Source organism: Microcaecilia unicolor, chromosome 4 (genome assembly GCF_901765095.1).
Source record: "Microcaecilia unicolor chromosome 4, aMicUni1.1, whole genome shotgun sequence".
In the NCBI taxonomy this organism is placed as follows: domain Eukaryota; kingdom Metazoa; phylum Chordata; class Amphibia; order Gymnophiona; family Siphonopidae; genus Microcaecilia; species Microcaecilia unicolor.
Genome location: NC_044034.1, coordinates 177411530 through 177431291, shown reverse-complemented (window position 1 = coordinate 177431291; position 19762 = coordinate 177411530). Strand labels below are relative to the sequence as shown.

Genomic DNA, 19762 nt, shown 5'->3' with positions numbered 1-19762 from the left:
TACTGTACTGTTTCCTCAGATTTTTTTGCAGCTCAAATGCATAAGCCTGCATTTTTTATCATTAAATCTAAGCTCCAAATTCCAGACCATTCCTTTAGCTTTGCTAAGTCCTTCCTCATGTTATCCACACCATCAGGGGTGTCTACCCTATTGTAGATTTTGGTGTCATCTGCAAAGAGGCAAATGTTATCAGATAGCCCTTCAGCAATATTGCTTACAAAAATGTTAAAAAGAACTGGCCCAAGAACCGAACCTTGTAGCACACCACAGGTAACATCCTTTTCCTCAGAATGAACTCCATTTACCTCTGCCCTCTCTACTTTCCACTCACACTAGTTCCTAACCTAGTCAGTCATTTTAGGGCCATACTGAGGGCATTCAGTTTATTTATTAGTTGTCTATGTGGAACCGTGTCAGAGGTTTTTCTAAAATCAGAATACACCACATCTAGCGCTCTCCCTCAATACAACTCTCTGGTCATTCAGTCAAAGAGAGGTAGATACGTTAGACCAGGGGAGGGGGCAGAGGGGAGGGTAGACAAGATGGACGTTGGGCATAAATAAGTTACCGGCAAGCATCTTTTAATCTTGTGGTTAATAGCAATTCAAAATTTTAATCGAAAATCAGCCAATCAGCCCTAATAAATGTTATGGAAATTTGTCAGTGTGTTTAAAATATTTTTCTAATGTTTGCTGGTTGTCCGGAATGTTTTTGTGAAGATTTATGCACCCCTTTGGTACTATGTATGATTTCTAATTTACTGTGGTAACCAAACTAGGCCTTAAAAATAGGTATATTTCTTGCTTTTGCAGGCCTGCTGGGTCCTTCATTATTTCTGTGAAATAAAGTTTAAGAATGATCAGAACCTGCAGACTGCCCTGGAGCTGACCAGAAGATGTCTAATTGATGATCAGGAGATGCCTGTGAAAGTTGAAGCTGCCATAGCTCTCCAGGTTCTGATCAGCAATCAGGAGAATGGTATGTGTGATTCAGTATGTCATAAGGCTATGCTGTTTCAGGTCCAAAATCAGATGCTATTTAAGCAGAGCATGAGGGATACACTACACAGAAACACATGACAGCTGTAGCCCTTAGTAACATACTGAAAATGCTCTCTGGGGAGTGAGGTAAGGTTTTATTCAGTGTCTTTATTTGCTACACATTTGTTTTGAAATGTAATCCATCTTTTAAAGTAGACTGTTTTGATGGGATTGTACCTTACAGTGCCCTTAACAATGAGCTGATAGTCAAGAGGGCTCCTTGGCCATGCCCAACCAAAGGTGTCTTAATTCTGCTGGATGTTAGGTTTTGGTTGGGTTTTTTTAAATCATTTTTGTTTGAATTTTGCAGTCTGAGCATATTTCTTGGCTGGCTAATTGATTGCTTTCACTTTGATTTGTTTTTAAAGAGAAAAGATATGTACATTGATCTTGAACCTGCTTTTTCTACCACTTACAAAGAATGTTCTTTTTTTTTTTTCCTTCTTCAGCTAAGGAGTTCATTACACCATTCATTAGGCCTGTGATGCAGGCACTTCTTCAGATTATAAGAGAGACGGAGAACGATGATCTTACCAATGTGATTCAGAAGATGATCTGTGAGTACAGCGAGGAAGTTACCCCAATTGCAGTGGAAATGACCCAGCATTTGGTAAGTTGACTTTTGTCTGTGAGCTGTCCCTAAAACTTAGCAGGGAGTTCAAAAAATATTATCTACAACGTTGCTCTTTTGGAAATGGCTGCAACACAGTGTGCACAGCATTAATCTGTGTCTAGCAGTACAGTCTGCTTGTGTTTTGCATTCAGACCATACAGCTCACACTAAACTTGTGGCCAGAGATGAACATGGGATCATAGTACTGGTCTAGTGCTGTCTCTGGACATACCCTACCACTGGCCAGCCTCCAAATTCTCGGACATAACTTGCCTTTCTACAGAACCCTATCTGGTTTATATATTAGCCTTTTGCAACATAATAAACTGAGGTGATACAGTCTGTTCTTGTGGTGATGCATGTTATGAGCCATCCTTCACCTTTTGCAGTTGATGCTGGGAAAGGAGACAAAGCACCTGGCTTCATTCCCAGGATACACCTTTGTGACCTTGTGAGCATAATACAAGGGTCTAAATCAGGGCTACTCAGTTCTAGTCCTTGAGGTCCACAGGCAGGCCAGGTTTTCAGGATATCCATATCCACAATGAATATGCATATTAGATTTGCATGCACTGCTTCTTTGGTATGCAAATCTCTCTCATATATATCTATTGTGGATATCCTGAAAACATGGCCTGCCTTTGGACCTTGAGGACTGGAATTGAGTAGCTCTGCTGGGGGACTGTGGAAGATTTTTGAGATTTTTGCTGGCGGGGCTTGCGATCCTGGGCCAACGTAGACGTCGACCCATGTGTGAGAACAATCAGCCTGCTGTCCTCGGAGAATACCTGCTACAGGTATTCTTTGCTATATCACATACCATGTAAAATGAGTTTATCTTGTTGGGCAGACTGGATGGACCATACAGGTCTTTATGGGCTGTCATTTACTATGTTACTATGGTCTAGACCCTTGTATCACTCTCCCAAGGTCTCTCTCAAAGTTCTAAGAAGCTTTTTCTTTTTGGGAATAAGGATGAAATATCTATAGATTTTATCCCTCGCTGACACACAGTTCCTGGACCTCCTTAATCCCCTCCACCTCTGCCTTTTCTGAGACCCTATTAATAATAATTTGGCATTCATATAGTGTCTTCTAACCAAGACACTAAGTACGTATAGGTACAAAGAGCTGCAAAAAGTGAATAGCTTGGGCAGTGGGCGATAGTACAACCACCCCAATGTTACAGTGGATGGCAGAAGTGGAATTTGAACTGTGATCTTCTGATTTCCAGCCCCTCTATTCTAACCATTAGTCTACTCCTATGCAGTGGGATAACACATGGGCCCTATTCCCTCACAGCATGTGATTCTAGGGCTGGAGAAGGAAGAGCTGAAAGAAGTAGGGGGAGCTCTGAACTAACTGTCAAAGGACGCAACAGGGCCTGACTTTTACAACAAGATGATTAGTCCAAAAGTGCCTATGTGCCTTTACTAAAGTAAGCAGCCCCAGTGGTGTGCAAATGCCATTGTACACACATTTAGACCTGTTCTGAAGTTAGCGTAAATGTGAATGTGCACTGTATTGGGGGGGGGGGGGGGGGGGGGGTGAGTGTGAATCAGGGTCAAATGCTCCTATATGCTAAGAAACAGACCCCATGAGTGAGCTGAAAAGTTGGACTGGACACTGGCCCACTGCACCTGACGTATGCATTTCAAGAGTAGTGTATTCTGTCCTGGCCTACCCTCAACTCACCCACAGCCTGTCTCCCTTGCTGCATCGGAGCTGTATTTGGAGAGATGGAAGTTTGTAAGTATGGAAAGCAGGGCTTGAACTGAAAGAAGAGAAATAGAGCCTGTCACAAAACACCTAGCCGCCCACCTGGGGTTACCCCGCGGCCACTTAGAGGGTCTATCCCCAGCACAGCTCAGATCTGCTTGCACCTGCCGCTTGTGCTCTACACTAGAACCCTCCTCCCACCGACTGGGTCATAACCGCCTCTGGGTGATTCTCCCACTCTCAGATCATAACCACTGATTTCTAGGTTACTGGAGCCACACTCCCAGTGGTCTCACAGTTCCCAGAAAGCACTCACAGACCCAACACACAAACTACTGGAATTCTTTATCAGTCCAGACAGGCAGAACGAACAAACAATTGTGTTTATTCTTTTAAAAATATTGAACAGTGGACAAAAATGTGCCAATAGCAAACAGTAACAAGTAACTGAAAAATAGGTAAATTATGATACTAACAAAACATTTGCATACTAGCTAAACAGTACCTCGGAAGATCAGGACATATTCTCCGAGTACAAGCAGGCTGCTTGTTCTCACTGATGGGTGACGTCCACGGCAGCCCCTCCAATCGGAACACTTTACTAGCAAAGGCCTTTGCTAGTCCTCGCGCGCTCATGCGCACCGCGCATGCGCGGCCGTCTTCCCGGCCGAACCGGCTCGGTGTTTTGTCAGTCTTCTTTTGTCCGCGCTCGGGACGGTCGTGTTTGCGCCGTTCGCAGACCCCTTAAGTTGACCCTCGCGCGTCTTTGAGCTTTTTGCTTTAAAAAAAAAAAAAGGGATTTTGGAGAAAGACCTTTCGTCTTTTTCCCCTTCCCGTATTCCAGTTTTTACCCCGCTAAGTTTCTTTTCGTTTTCGGGGAAGGGCCCTTTTGAGGCCTCGGGTCGAGTTTTTCTCTCCCTCTTTTTGGTGCCTTTACCGCCATTTACGATTTTTGATTTCGCCGGGCGGTGATTTTTTCCGCCCATGTCATCGAATTCTATCTAGCGGCTTCAAGAAGTGCACCCCAGTGCGCCCGGGTAATCTCACTCACTGAGAGGCAATACGCGTCGTGTCTTCAGTGGTCTGGGGCTGGCACCGCCCCGCAGGCATGTAGTCTTTGCGCCCTTTTACAGAAAAGGACTCAGGGTAGCGAGATTGGCCCAGTGGAACGTGTTGTTCTCGGGCTCTTCGTCGGCAACAGCACCGGGGGTATCGAGTGCATCGACGTCGACAGCGTCAAGACCTTCGACCTCGGCATCGACTGTATCGACTGCATCGAGGCATCGACCCTCTGCATCGTCGGTACCGAGACATCGGAGGGCGGCGTCGGTGGTACCGGGACCTCCACTAGTGCTGATGTCGTCGGACGGTGGTGCTTCGACCGGAGTGCAGGTGAGGGCTGTCCATTCCCCTGCTGGTGGCGGTGAGCCTTCGGGTGGGTCTCCCCCTACCCTGAGGGCTCCTGCGGTACAGCCCCCCCCCCGAAACCGACCTTCTTAGGCCTCGGACCCGAGGAAGCGACGGTTTGGATTCTACGTCCTCCTCGTCGGTACCCGGGAAGTTCCGGTGACATGCTTCGTTTGAAAAAAGGTCAAAGAAGCATCGACACTGGTCTCCTTCCGCATCGGTACCGAGAGGCTCTGGGTCGCCGGAGGGGAGGTCGGCACCCAGTAGGCATCGGCACCGGGTGACCGCTCACCCTCTGTTCAGGAGGTGTCGATGCGCGGTCCACCTTGGACAGCCCGGAACAGCCTCCACGCCCGGACAGACTCTGACCTCGACTCCTGCATCGGCTTTCTATGTCTTTTCTCCACAGCCGCCCTGGCACGAGAGTCCTCCGGCCATTCGTCCAGAGATCCTGGGAGAGCTGTTGACGCCCTTCCCCTCCGGTACCGGGGGTGCTTGCGCCACCGTACCGTCGAGTGAGGCGCCGGCCTGGCCCCTTGCCCGGGGTGAGGTCTCCGACGTCGGGTGCCGCTTGCGGTCCGACTGCGGCCTTGACTCCCAGGAAGGTTCCCCGTCGGCGGAGGGAGCTTTCTCCGGTGCTGTCGAGGGAGTCCACCTCTCGACGCTCACACCGTGGCCGTGTTTCCACGGAGTCGACCGGGCACGGACATTCAGACACAGGTTCATCGAACTTGTGTCTGATACCGATGGTGGAGGCCTCGTAGGGAGGAGGAGGAGAACATCAGATATTTCTCTGACGAGGATCTGAGGGCCTTCCTTCTGATCCCACTCCCTCCCCTGAAAGGCACGCTTCTCCTCCCGAGAGTCTGTCTTTTGCGGACCTTTGTCCGGGAGATGTCTACGGCCATCCCCTTCCCGGTGGTTGTGAGTACGAGCCCAGGGCTGAAAATTTTGAGCTCCTGGACTATCCTTCTCCACCTAAGGAGCGTCCACAGTAACCATGCATCATGTCCTCAAAAAGACATTGCTGGCGAACTGGACCAAGCCTCTAAGTAATCCCCACATTCCCAAGAAGATCGAGTCCCAGTACCGGGATCCATGGGGACCCAGAGCTGATGCGCACTCAGTTGCCTCACGACTCTGGAGTTGTGGATCTGGCCCTAAAGAAGGCTAAGAGTTCCAGGGAGCATGCTTCGGCGCCCCCGGGCAAAGACTGTAGAACCTTAGACTCCTTTGGGAGGAAGGCCTACCATTCTTCTATGCTCGTGGCCAAAATCCAGTCTTACCAGCTCTACACGAGCATACACATGCGGAACAATGTGCGACAGTTGGCGGGCTTGGTGGACAAGCTCCCTCCTGAGCAAGCCAAGCCATTTCAGAAGGTGGTCAGGCAGCTGAAGGCGTGCAGAAAATTCCTGGCCAGAGGGGTATATGATACCTTTGATGTTGCGTCCAGGGCCGCTGCTCAAGGTGTGGTGATGCGCAGACTCTCATGGCTGCGTGCCTCTGACCTGGAGAATAGGATCCAGCAGCGGATTGCGGACTCTCCTTGCCGAGCGGACAATATTTTTGGGGAGAAAGTCGAACAGGTGGTAGAGCAGCTCCACCAGCGGGATACCGCTTTCGACAAGTTCTCCCGCCGGCAGCCTTCAGCTTCTACCTCTACAGGTAGACGTTTTTATGGGGGAAGGAAGACTGTTCCCTACTCTTCTGGTAAGCGTAGGTACAATCCTCTTTCTCGACAGCCTGCGGCCCAGGCTAAGCCCCAGCGCGCTCGCTCTCGTCAGCCGCGTGCGCCTCAGCAAGGCCCCACGGCTCCCCAGCAAAAGCAGGGAGCGAGCTTTTGACTGGCTCCAGCAGAGCATAGCCGACATCAACGTGTCAGTGCCGGGCGACCTGCCGGTCGGGGGGAGGTTGAAAGTTTTTCACCAAAGGTGGCCTCTCATAACCTCCGATCAGTGGGTTCTCCAAATAGTCCGGAAAAGATACACCCTCAATTTGGTTTCCAAACCTCCAAATTGCCCACCGGGAGCTCAATCCTACAGCTTCCAGCACAAGCAGGTACTTGCAGAGGAACTCTCCGCCCTTCTCAGCGCCAATGCGGTCGAGCCCGTGCCATCCGGGCAAGAAGGGCTGGGATTCTATTCCAGGTACTTCTTTGTGGAAAAGAAAACAGGGGGGATGCGTCCCATCCTAGACCTATGGGCCCTGAACAAATATCTGGTCAAGGAAAAGTTCAGGATGCTTTCCCTGGGCACCCTTCTTCCCATGATTCAGGAAAACGACTGGCTATGCTCTCTGGACTTGAAGGACGCCTACACACACATCCCGATACTGCCAGCTCACAGAAAGTATCTGCGATTTCAGCTGGGCACACGTCACTTCCAGTACTGTGTGCTACCCTTTGGGCTCGCCTCTGCGCCCAGAGTGTTCATGAAGTGCTTGGCTGTAGTAGCAGCGGCACTTCGCAGGCTGGGAGTGCACGTGTTCCCCTATCTCGACGATTGGCTGGTAAAGAACACATCCGAGGCAGGAGCTCTGCAGTCCATGCAGATGACTATTCGCCTCCTGGAGCTACTGGGGTTTGTGATAAATTATCCAAAGTCCCATCTTTTCCCAGTGCAGAGACTCGAATTCATAGGAGCTCTGCTGGACTCTCGGACGGCTCGTGCCTATCTCCCAGAGGCGAGAGCCAACAACTTGTTGTCCCTCGTCTCGCGGGTGCGAGCGTCCCAGCAGATCACAGCTCGGCAGATGTTGAAATTGCTGGGCCACATGGCCTCCACAGTTCATGTGACTCCCATGGCCCGCCTTCACATGCGATCTGCTCAATGGACCCTAGCTTCCCAGTGTTTCAAGGCTGCTGGGATCTAGAAGACGTGATCCACCTGTCCACGAGTTTTCTCAAATCCCTGTATTGGTGGATGATTTGGTCCAATTTGACTCTGGACGCCCTTATCCAAATTCCTCAGCCACAAAAAGTGCTGACTACGGATAGCGTCTCTCCTGGTGTGGGTGGGCTCATGTCGATGGGGCTTCACACCCATGGAAGCTGGTCCCTCCAGGAACGCGATCTGCAGATCAAACTCCTGGAGGGTTACGAGCGGTCTGGAACGCTCTGAGGGCTTTCATAGATCGTACTGTCCCCACCAAAATTATCCAAATTCAGACGGACAACCAGGTTGCCATGTATTACATCAACAAGCAGGGGGGGCACCGGATCTCGCCGCCCTGTTGTCAGGAAGCCGTCAGCATGTGGCTCTGGGCTCGCCGTCATGGCATGTGCTCCAAGCCACATAGCTGGCAGCGTAAACAACAGTCTGGCCGACAGGTTGAGCCAGGATTATGCAACCTCACGAGTGGTCCCGTCAATTCCCGAGTAGTGCGCCAGATCTTCCAGGTGTGGGGCACCCCCTTGGTAGATCTCTTTGCATCTCGAGCCAACCACAATGTCCCTCGGGTTCTGTTCCAGACTTCAGGCCCCCAGCAGACTGGCATCGGATGCCTTCCTCCTGGACTGGGGGGAAGGTCTGCTGTATGCTTATCCTCCCATACCTCTGGTGGGGAAGACTTTGTTGAAACTCAAGCAAGACCGGGGCACCATGATTCTGATTGCTCCCTTTTGGCCGCGTCAGATCTGGTTCCCTCTTTTTCTGGAGTTGTCCTCCGAAGAACCGTGGAGATTGGAGTGTTTTCCGACCCTCATCACACAGGACGAAGGGGCGCTTCTGCATCCCAACCTCCAGTCTCTGGCTCTCACGGCCTGGATGTTGAGAGCGTAGACTTTGCCTCTTTGGGTCTGTCAGAGGGTGTCTCCCGCATCTTGCTTGCTTCCAGGAAAGATTCCACTAAGAGGAGTTACTTCTTTCTATGGAGGAGGTTTGCCGTCTGGTGTGACAGCAAGGCCCTAGATCCTCGCTCTTGTCCTACACAGACCCTGCTTGAATACCTTCTGCACTTGTCTGAGTCTGGTCTCAAGACCAACTCTGTAAGGGTTCACCTTAGCGCAATTAGTGCATACCATTACCATGTGGAAGGTAAGCCGATCTCAGGACAGCCTTTAGTTGTTCGCTTCATGAGAGGTTTGCTTTTGTCAAAGCCCCCTGTCAAACCTCCTACAGTGTCATGGGATTTCAATGTCGTTCTCACCCAGCTGATGAAACCTCCTTTTGAGCCACTGAACTCCTGCCATCTGAAGTACTTGACCTGGAAGGTCATTTTCTTGGTGGCAGTTACTTCAGCTCTTAGAGTCAGTGAGCTTCAGGCCCTGGTAGCCCAGGCCCCTTACACGAAATTTCATCATAACAGAGTAGTCCTCCGCACTCAAAGGTTGTGTCGGAGTTCCATCTGAACCAGTCAATTGTCTTGCCAACATTCTTTCCCCGTCCTCATTCCTGCCCTGTTGAACGTCAGCTGCACACATTGGACTGCAAAAGAGCATTGGCCTTCTATCTGGAGCGGACACAGCCCAACAGACAGTCCGCCCAATTGTTTGTTTCTTTTGATCCCAACAGGAGGGGAGTGGCTTTGGGGAAACGCACCATATCCAATTGGCTAGCAGATTGCATTTCCTTCACTTACGCCCAGGCTGGGCTGGCTCTTGAGGGTCATGTCACGGCTCATAATGTTAGAGCCATGGCAGCGTCGGTGGCACACTTGAAGTCAGCCACTATTGAAGAGATTTGCAAAGCTGCGACGTGGTCATCTGTCCACACATTCACATCTCATTACTGCCTGCAGCAGGATACCCGACGCGACAGTCGGTTCGGGCAGTCAGTGCTTCAGAATCTGTTCGGGGTTTAGGATCCAACTCCACCCCCCTAGGCCCATGGTTTATTCTGTTCCAGGCTACACTCTCAGTTAGTTGGAAAATTTTTTAGGTCAATCTCAGTTATGTCCTCGCCGTTGCGAGGCCCGATTGACCATATTTGTTGTTTTGAGTGAGCCTGGGGGCTAGGGATACCCCATCAGTGAGAACAAGCAGCCTGCTTGTCCTCTGAGAAAGCGAATGCTACATACCTGTAGAAGGTATTCTCCGAGGACAGCAGGCTGATTGTTCTCACAAACCCGCCCGCCTCCCCTTTGGAGTTGTGTCTTCCCTTGTCTTTATCTTGCTACATATGGGACAGACGAACACGAGCCGGTTCGGGCGGAAGACGGCCGCGCATGCGCGGTGCGCATCGGCGCGCGAGGACTAGCAAAGGCCTTTGCTAGTAAAGTGTTCCGATTGGAGGGGCTGCCGTGGACGTCACCCATCAGTGAGAACAATCAGCCTGCTGTCCTCGGAGAATACCTTCTACAGGTATGTAGCATTCGCTTAATTGTTCACAGAGCTTTAGCAAAGAGATCTGTCTCTCTCTTCTTCCAGGATAAGACTGAAGCAACAGCCAACCACTGCTTGGTAATTTAAAAACTCCAGGCCAATCAGAGCCCAGAAAATGAAAACTGGTTACATCACTACAGGCACTTGCTATTATCTGTGTGCCAAATAAAAGAAAGAGAATTCAGTCCTCTGTAACAGCTTTATGCATAAACATGCACCATCAGCATAATTAAGACAGGAAAATATCCAGTCCATTTTACAGTCTTAAAACAGTGTTTCTTTACAAAGCCGAGTGTTAGGACAGGAGGGAGATGAGGAACTGTATGTTAATGGTTTGAGGATTAGTGTATACTAAGTGAAAGCTGGGAATTAAGAGGAAGAACAGTGATTTGGAGACTGGGTGAAGGAGGCACATGAGGACTTGGGGATTGATGGAAAGAGCCCTTGCAGACACAGAGAGGGAAGAAAGTATAAAACAGGCTGGGACTAATGTGATAGAAAATGTGCCCAGGGTAGTAAAAAGCATGTTATTTAAAGTTTAATTATTGGAATATGTCAGCTTTGGGAAATGTGCATTTCCTCTTGTACTGAAGAAATTGTAAATATGGGATTTCCAGTTCAGTTTGTTTCCAAAATGGAACATGATTGGTATTAAGAAATAGAAGATACGTTTTGTTTATCCAAGCTCTTGGATGAATGATTGTGTTAGATTTGTATTGCTTTTCATTGTATTGATGAATTTGATTTGGATTAATTTGTTATGAGGGGAGGATGGTGAAAGACAACTGAAGAGAATGATGGGACAGGATGAGAGTTGAGGGAGAAACTGATTGGACATGGTGGGGCTTTTGGAAAGACACTGGCGGCACATAGTTACAGGGTGGAGGAGAGTAGAGGATTTGATAGACTAGTAGCGTAAGCCTAGATAATGGGCCATTTGAGAAAGAGAGGCAGACTGGTGGGGATGTCATTGGCACGCACTGGTCAGTGTCATGGTGGGAGATATTAGTCGGCTCTCCTTCAGCCACTTTGGATCCAGAGTAGTCCCGACTTAAAATTTGGTGAACATTGCTATAGTGTGTGTTTGTTTTATGTTTCTTAATGATTTCATGAATCGCCAAATCCTGGGAAATCCCATAGCTAAGTGATTTACAAAATTTCACAAATATATAAAAAGAAAACAGAACGCCATTGAGTGTCAGGACAGATCCCAGATTCACCAGAAAACAGACACGCGCAAAACTAACTTTAGAAAGCTACGAGGAAAGCAGAGTCAATTAAAATTTTACAAATAAAAGCTGTAGCTAACTTGCTGCTGAAAAGTTCACCAGAACTAACACACATTAAAAGTCACAGCAAAAAGATGGGTCTTGAGTTTTTTCTTAAAGAATTGCTCAGCTCGCAGGTTTAGAAGTAAATTATTCCAGAGGCGAGGGGACAGGAAGAAAAAGACAGAGGATCTCATTGGGGGAGGGGGGAGGCAAGCACACTTGCTTATTTAATATCTCCTTACATTCTTGAAGATCAGTTCTGCCATTGGTTTGGGTTCCAAAGTAAACAGTGTATCTACTTTGTAGTCTAAAAGACAGGCTTAGTATCTGGAGGTCAAACTTTATAGCTCAATATTTTCTAAATAACTTTATTTAGTATTGAAGAGATATGTGCCACTTTACATAGCAAAGGTACTGTAAATTATTAGTACTACTACTTAACATCCAGCAGCTTTTTCCTTAACATCCCTCCGGACTGGCCCAGAATGTGACTGATGGATTGTGCACTCCTTCCAGCAAGTGGAGGCTGAGAATTCTGACTCTAGTGAGAGCCAATAAGAGCCCTGGTTAGCTAGCGTGAGATTCAGTATTCTCAGTCTCCAGCAGGTGGAAGGAGGTGAGCCCATCAGTCTCTTTCTAATTTCTCCCTTTTGACTTAAAAAAAATAAATTATTATTATTATATTCCATGCATTCTGTGCTCAGGTGTTTCTCTTAAAGTTGGAGGCTGAGGCTGGTGGGGGTTTTCAGTAAGTCTCTGGTGTGTTAAACTCAGGTCACTGGGTCCTTCCCCTCTAAATTCTTCCCAAATGTTTGTTTTAGTGCTTCTATATTCAGTTGACTGAAGTTTTGATTTGCACTGCCTCAGCCCCTTCGTGGGAAGGGTGTCCTGAGAACTGGGAGAGACAGCCACACTGATTCTGCCTAAACAAAACAAAAAAAAAAGGCAAGCAAAGCAGCTCTATTTTGGCTTCCTTCAGCCATACCTTTTTATTGGGTTGCTGCTAGTTGGTTGTCTTTCCTTGCTGGGAGAGTATAGCGTTAAACCAAGTTCACCAGTCTCTGCGATAGCAGAGAAACTGAGGTACTTCAGAGTCTGTAAAGAAGGGTCAATTCGGCGGCTGGTGTTTTGTACTTTTCGACAGTTTCTCGCTCTGCTGATTTGGCAGTTTCCTTTGTAAATGCCATGGTTTCTCCTTTTACTGCTGAGGGAACTCTGATAGGGTCGGCTTCAATTTTGGCGGGAAATGCTGCCATTTTAGAGAAATGAATTGCTGAGGCAGAGAGGCCAATTTCTTTCACAGACTCGTTATTAGGAGTTTTCTTGTTGGCTTTCTCATCATCAGCAGGACCTTCCGGAGGAACGAATTCCTTCTGAATTTGTTTGGCTACTGTGCTGAGCTTTTTCTTTTATTTAATCCTGCTCCCTCTGCACCATTTCCTTCTACTACAGAGAGGTTTTTAACTTTGGGTAAGCGTCCCAGGGTTTCCTGGGACCTGGTGGATGACCCTGTGTCTGGTTCAGACCCTGTTATGCCCCTTCTATAAGATGATCATTATTTGGATGTCACAGTTTCTGGGGACACTGAATCCATTATTTTGATTCAGGATGCTCTGCTTACCTGGAGAAGGTCCTTCGGTAGTCAGATTCTATATCTACTCCTTAAGCAGTTTCATTCTGCCTATAGTAGCTGTAGATCCATGTCTATTCATAATGCTGGTATATTTCAGGAGATTACAGTAAGATACACAAATCAAAAGATGTCATTCCATCCTCTGGAAAATCCAATTCTATTTTCCCCTCCCACTAAATACAAATTGATGTCAGTCTCTTAGACTCAGAACACAGGCCGACTGCCTTTTAAAAAAAAAAAAAAAAAAAAAAAAAAAAAAAAGCAAATCTATACCTTGGTACCTCTGTTTAGGGTGTGTTTGGTGCTCATTTCTAGCATGGCATATAGGCATGTCTAAGTTCCCCACACTCATATGCCAAAACTTAAGACCCAAAAAGGTCATGGATTTGATATGCCTCCTTTCTGTGGGTACAATCAAGGCGGTTGGCATCTCATATGCAGGTACTTTTTCTGACCCTACTGGGATCACAGTCTGAGTTTGTCTCTGGGGCAGTGGAGAGTTGTTTGCCTTGCCTGGGTTCACAGGGGACTGCAATGGAGGTCTAGCCCAATTCCCCAGGTTCTCGGCTCACTGCAGTGGCCATTAGGCTTTTCCTCTCCTTCCTTTATGCCATATATAAAACAGTTTTGCCCTAAATGTTCCAAGTGGCATGCTCGACTAACAGTATTGAGCCTGCAACTAAGTAGGAAAATGTGGGGTATAAATGTGTTAAATAAATTCTATAAGTTACAGGCGTTTCTCAGTGCCATGTCCATGGTCTACCCATGCTCCTCCCATATTTAGGCACATCTTAGAATTACATGCTATAGCTCAGATGCTATTCTTTTTGGAAAATGCCAGACAGATACCTTTGACACGCATGCAAGTGGCACGCTGTAAGCATAAATTTATAGCGCTGGGACAAGGCCCTAGTTAGCACTAATTCCATAACTGCTATCTGTTTACCTTTGTTGTGGATTTTCAATTCTTCCTTTCTGCATGTCACTGACTACCAGAGACCATTAGATTCTCCTCCATCATCGTCTAAACCAGCCAAGTGACCTCTCCTATAATGGCTAATCCAGTTAACCCTCCCTTCTCACCACTCTTTGCTACCTTCAGTGATTCCTGCTTTATCTTTCAACATGCTGCTGGTTTGGGGGAGACAGAAGCAAGGGCTTTCAAGTTTGCGGGGAAGCTGCCAGATACGCTCCTAGAGTATCCCGGTTAGTCACGTCTCAAAGCGGAAGCTGTCAGGGCTACTTTACACAGGCCTCTCACACTTCAAGCTGTTTGCACAGTACCTCTGGAAGATACCAGAACAGGGCGCTACTTTATTTACGTTGCTGTTCCTAAGAAAGAAGGGTCCTTTAGGCCAATTTAGTTCTCAAAGTAGGCATCTGAGCACTCAGGATCTCCTCTTTTCTTATGGAAACTCTTCATTCCATCATAGTTGCAATGTGTTCAGGGGAGTTTCCAACACCTCTAGACTTATTGGAGGCCTGTGTTCATACCCCAGTTTGTCCCTTTCATCAGCAACTTCTTTCCTTTGTGGTCTTGAGCAAACATTATCAGTCTTGAGCTTTACCTTTTGGTTTCGATACAGTTTCTCATCCATTCATCAAGTTCATAGTAGTAGTAAATGCAGCTCTCAAGTTTGAAGGTATTCTAGTTCACCCTTGTCTGGATGATTGGTTGATCAACACAAAGTCTCTCCAGAAGTGGCTACAAGGTACATCTTCAGGTGTCCAGTTTCTTCAGTCCCTCAGTTAGGTAGTAAACCTTATTAAGAGTCATTTGGAGACCTCTCAGTACCTCATTATCTTGGAGTCTCCTTCGATTCTCTTCAGGGCTGGGAGTCTCTTCCATAGGACAGGATTATCATTCTTCAAGGCCAGATTCTTTCTCTCCTGCGCAAACCGTTATCTTGTGCAAGGGAGTATCTTCAGATTTTTTAGGTTCCATGACGGCTATGATAGAGGTAGTGTCTTGAGCCAGAGCGCACAGGAGACTGAGACCTCTACAGATATCCCGCTGGTCTCCACATACGGATCCACTGCCTCTCTGATCTTTCGAAGACAAGAGTCTCCATTGGTGCGTTCAGACTCCAGTTCTAAACAAGGGTGTTCCTTTGCATCTTCCTCAGTGGATAGTGATAACACCGAGGCCTGTCTCATGGGCTGGGGAACTTGCTGTATGGGGCATCTTCCTCAGGGTCTGTGGTTCCCCATGGAAGCAAGCTGTTCAATCACTCTGTTGGAAACACGGGCAATTTGTTCTGTTTTGCAATCTTTCTAACGTCTACTGGAATCCTAGTCTGTGAGTGTTCTTGGAAAACACGAAGGCAGTGGCCTATGTCAGTTTGTTTGTTTCTGCCTGAGGAGGCTCCTGTGCTTGGCCCGTTGAGCTGGGGTGTTGTGGCTGGTGGTGCCCACTTTAAAGGCACATAGGTTCGCCCTTTCCCTGCCTTACCCATTGTAGATGCAGGCACATAGGTTCGCCCTTTCCCTGCCTTTCCCACTGTGGATGCAGGCACATAGGTTCGCACTTTCCCTGCCTTTCCCACTTCCCCCTTGTGGATGTAGGCATATAGGTTCGCCCTGTCCCTGCCTTTCCCACCCTCTACTGACTCCGGAGTACCTCTGTAGCTGTTTGCCTCCAACTTTCCTCACAGCGTAAAAAAAAAAAAAAACTCGCTTTTTATGTGCTGCTATTTTGAGGCTTTTATTGACGTGCAGCGTGACCGGAGCTCGGTGGACTCAGTCCTTTGAGGTAAGAGTGGTACTCAGCTCCTTCGGGGAGGGCCTGCGGACGGCGTTCCGATTTTGTATTTTATTCCGCTGTTTTTCGGCGATGGCTGCTGAGGGAGTAAAGCGCTGTTCCTGTTGTGGCAAGCGCAGATCAGCAGCGGGGCTCTGTAAAATGTGCTGTATAGACGGTAGAGCCAGTACGAGCATGGTGAGTGATGAGTCTTCCCTCAGTTGAGTTGGCAGCGGGCGCCATCGTGGAAGCGCCGCATGGCTCGACCCCCGCGGTTGTGGAGGAGTCTGTGAGCAGAGGGGCGCCTCGGGCCAAGGCTACCAGAGGAGCTCTGTTTCCTGTAGCTCCTAATTCGGAGAAGGGAGGGCAGGCTGAGTTTTTCTCCCCTGAGTTTGAGCTTATTTTTCGTAAAACCTTCATGCTGAAAAGAGGTGTCTGACACTGCGTTGCTACCTGGTCTCCCTCTGACTGATGATGGCCCAGGGCAGATGTCAGAAGTGGATGCCCCTGAGCGTTGGATGCACGCTTAACATAGACGGATAAATTCCCCGTCGGAGAGTGGAGCCAGAGGAAGGTGCTGGTTTGCCACTGGATCTGGATGATACCACTGCGGTTCGGATTTTCCACCACGATGAGCTGCCAGCGCTTATCTCTGATGCCTTACAGGCCCCCTCTCTATTGATGATCCTGGTTCAGGCGAGGCCTCCTCTGGTAATCCGAGGATGGCGAGTACTAAGAAGCCTGCTCGAGCCTTTCCTTTGCATGACTCCATCCAAGAGCTTATTTCTGCTCAATGGGCTGACCCAGAGGGGCCCTTGAAAGTGGCCAGGGCAATGGGGCATCTTTACCCTCTGAGTGAGGAGCACTTGGCCCGTTTTGGGATGCGTAAAGTGGATGCCTTAGTCACGGCTGTGAGAAAAAAGACCACCCTCCCAGTAGAGGGAGAGGTCGCCCTGAAGGACATTCAGGACTGGCGCCTGGAATCAACGCTAAACAGTCCTTTGAGATTTCGGACCTGGCCTTAAGGGTGTGTGTTTGCAGTTCTTATGCTGCTCGAGCCTGCCTTTTTTGGTTACAACAGGCAGTGGAACAGCCCGTGGATGGCGCGGAGTCCCTCACTGAGGTTGCACCGCGCATGGAGTCGGCCTTGTTAGTTTTAGCTGACGCCCTATATGATCTGGTCAGAGCTTCAGCTAAACAGATGTCTGTGGCGGTGTCCGCCCGCCGCCTTCTATGGCTACGGCATTGGGCAGCTGACATGGCCTCTAAGCAAGGCTGGTGAAGTTGCCCTTTCGGGGACTTCTGTTATTTGGAGAGGAGTTGGAGAGGATTGTTAAAGACCTGGAGAATTCCAAACCCCTGCGGTTACCTGAGGATAGGCCGCGGCCTTCTTCCACGGGTCAGGTGGTTCCCTCCTCCTCTAGACCTCGCTTCCGTGAAGTTAGAAGGTATCGCCCGGGGCGCTCTGCTGGGTTTACTCAACGTGCCTGTTTTCAGCAGAGGAGCTCCTTTCGCTCGGACAAGTGATCCGCAGCGGCCGCTGCTAGATCTGGAGTTCAAGGGCGACCCTCTCAATGATGGTGCGCCAGTCCACTCCTCCTTTACAGCTGTAGGAGGACGCCTTTCCCTCTTTCTAGAGGAGTGGACCAAGATTACCTCGGATCAGTGGGTCCTGGACCTGATCAGAGAAGGTTATCGATTGGAATTCAATGCCCCAGTGAGAGACGTGTTTTTGGAGTCCCGATGCAGTACTGCCGTCAAACGGGCGGCGGTAGAGGAGACCCTACAAGTCTTGTTGCACCTTGGGGTTCTGATCTCTGTGCCTCCCGCCAAACACGGCTGCGGTCGTTACTCCATTTACTTTGTGGTGCCGCGAAAAGGTGGGTCTTTTCGGCCCATTCTCGACTTGAAGGAAGTCAACAAGTCTCTGAGAGTGCAGCATTTTCACATGGAAAACCTTTGCTCCGTCATTGCGGCAGTACAGCCAGGAGAGTACCTCACGTCTCTGGACCTAAAAGAAGCTTACTTACTTGCACATACCTATTTGGCCCCCGCACCAACGGTTCCTCCAATTTGCGGTGTTGGGAAAACATTTCCAGTTTCGGGCCTTGCCTTTTGGCCTCGCCACTGCTCCCTGAACCTTTTCAAAGGTAATGGTGGTAGTAGCTGCCTTTCTCAGGCGAGAGGGTATCCGGGTTCATCCGTACCTAGACAACTGGCTCATCAGAGCGGACTCGGCAAAAGAGAGTCATCATGTCACAGCCAGAGTGGTCTCAGTATTGCAGTCTCTGGGCTGGGTCGTCAGTATACCCAAAAGTCAGCTGACCCCCTCTCAATCTCTAGAATATTTGGGGGTCCGGTTCGACAAGGCCTTGGGGTTTGTTTGTTTTTTTACATTTGTACCCCGCGCTTTCCCACTCATGGCAGGCTCAATGCGGCTTACATGGGGCAATGGAGGGTTAAGTGACTTGCCCAGAGTCACAAGGAGCTGCCTGTGCCTGAAGTGGGAATCGAACTCAGTTCCTCAGTTCCCCAGAACCAAAGTCCACCACCCTAACCACTAGGCCACTCCTCCACTCTTGTTACAGAGGGACGACGAGTCGTCCTTTACAACAGGAACCATCTCTTCTCGTAGCCTGGGCAGAACAGCATCTTTTGGAACTGTTGGCGTCTCATGTAGTGGGGACAATAAAGGTTCCAGCAGATTTCTCACTCGTCACAGTCTAGACCGGGAGAGTGGTCACTCAGTTTCAAGCAGTTCTCCATTGTTGGGCTCTCCCTGTCTTGGATCTCATGACACAAAATCTGAGTTGCAAGGTTCCACGATTCTTCAGTTGCAGGAATGATCACAAGTGGGGGGCATAGATGCTTTTCGAAGTTCTTTTCCTCTGTGGCCTCTTCTAGGTAGACTCATTCAAAAGATCGAGGTCCACAACAATCTTCTATTCTTGATAGCATTGGATTGACCTTGCAGGACTTGGTATACTGTTCTTGTGCGCCTTCTGGTGGTTTCTCTGTTGAGTCTTCTGGATTCTCCCTTCCTTCTTCTTCAGGGACCACTGGTTCTTCCAGATCTGGCTCTATTTTGTCTTATGGTTTGGCTCTTGGAAGGGCGCGGTTGTCTAAGGGGGTATTTCTTCTAAAGTAATAGTCACAATGCTATATTCAGACTTGGTCCATTTTTCGAGTCTAGGTGTGCTGAAAATCAAATTTCTCCTTCATTAGTGCCGTTTCTTGTATTTTTTTTTTTTTTTAACAGGATGGCTTTCTTAAAAGGCGCTGGTGTTTCTTGTTTCCATGTCCATACCAAGGGAAGGAATTTCGCTAGATATCTGGTCTGTTTCCTTCTGGATGTGAATTTAATTCATCCTCCTAGGTCGTTGGGATCTCAACTTTGTTCTCTCAGTTCTCACTAAACCTCCTTTTGGGCCTTTGTGGGCCTGCTCTCTAAATAAGTTGTCACTCAGGCCAATGTTCTTGCGGGCCATTGCCTCTACTACGCGTGTTTCGGTGTGGCAAGCATTTTCCTGCCGTTCTCCTTTTTTTGAAGTTTTCCAGATTTCATTTGAAGCGTACGGTAGTTTTGCCAGTCTTGGGATTTTCTCTGCATTGGAAGTCCGGCGCCACCTTTGTAAACTGAATGTCAAGATAACTCTGAAACACTATTTGCAATCTACTGAGGAGTTTAGACAATCAGATTGTATTTTTTTCTAATCAGGGGGTCCCACAAAGGGATTGCATCATATAAACCCACCATTCTAGGCGGCTTAAAGTGAGGATTGCTTTGTTATCTTCTTCCAATAAGCTAGTTTCGGAGGGACTGAAAGTCCATTCTACCAGAGGGCGGGCAGTGTCATTTTTTCTTTGGTTCCTCCTTTGGATTTATGTCAGGCTGCCACATAGTCTTCCTTCCATTCTTTTTCGATACATTACTACTGCTACTACTACTGTTTAGCATTTCTATAGCGCTACAAAGCATACACTGGATGTACAGTGTCAGGATGCAAATTTTTTTT

The 19762-nt window shown here is 48.4% G+C and overlaps 1 protein-coding gene and 1 non-coding gene across 2 annotated transcripts in view; both read left to right on the top strand.

The window, feature by feature from the left end:
• The window catches only part of IPO7 (importin 7), a 188326-nt gene that overhangs the window by 112613 nt on the left and 55951 nt on the right, over nucleotides 1-19762 (top strand). Inside the window, 2 exon segments of the mRNA XM_030201007.1 lie at nucleotides 813-978; nucleotides 1490-1650. Coding sequence (XP_030056867.1) covers nucleotides 813-978; nucleotides 1490-1650 — 327 coding nt within the window.
• LOC115469809 lies at nucleotides 1741-1921 on the top strand. Its single transcript, XR_003942073.1, has one exon. It is a non-coding gene; the product is annotated as a small nucleolar RNA SNORA23 (small nucleolar RNA).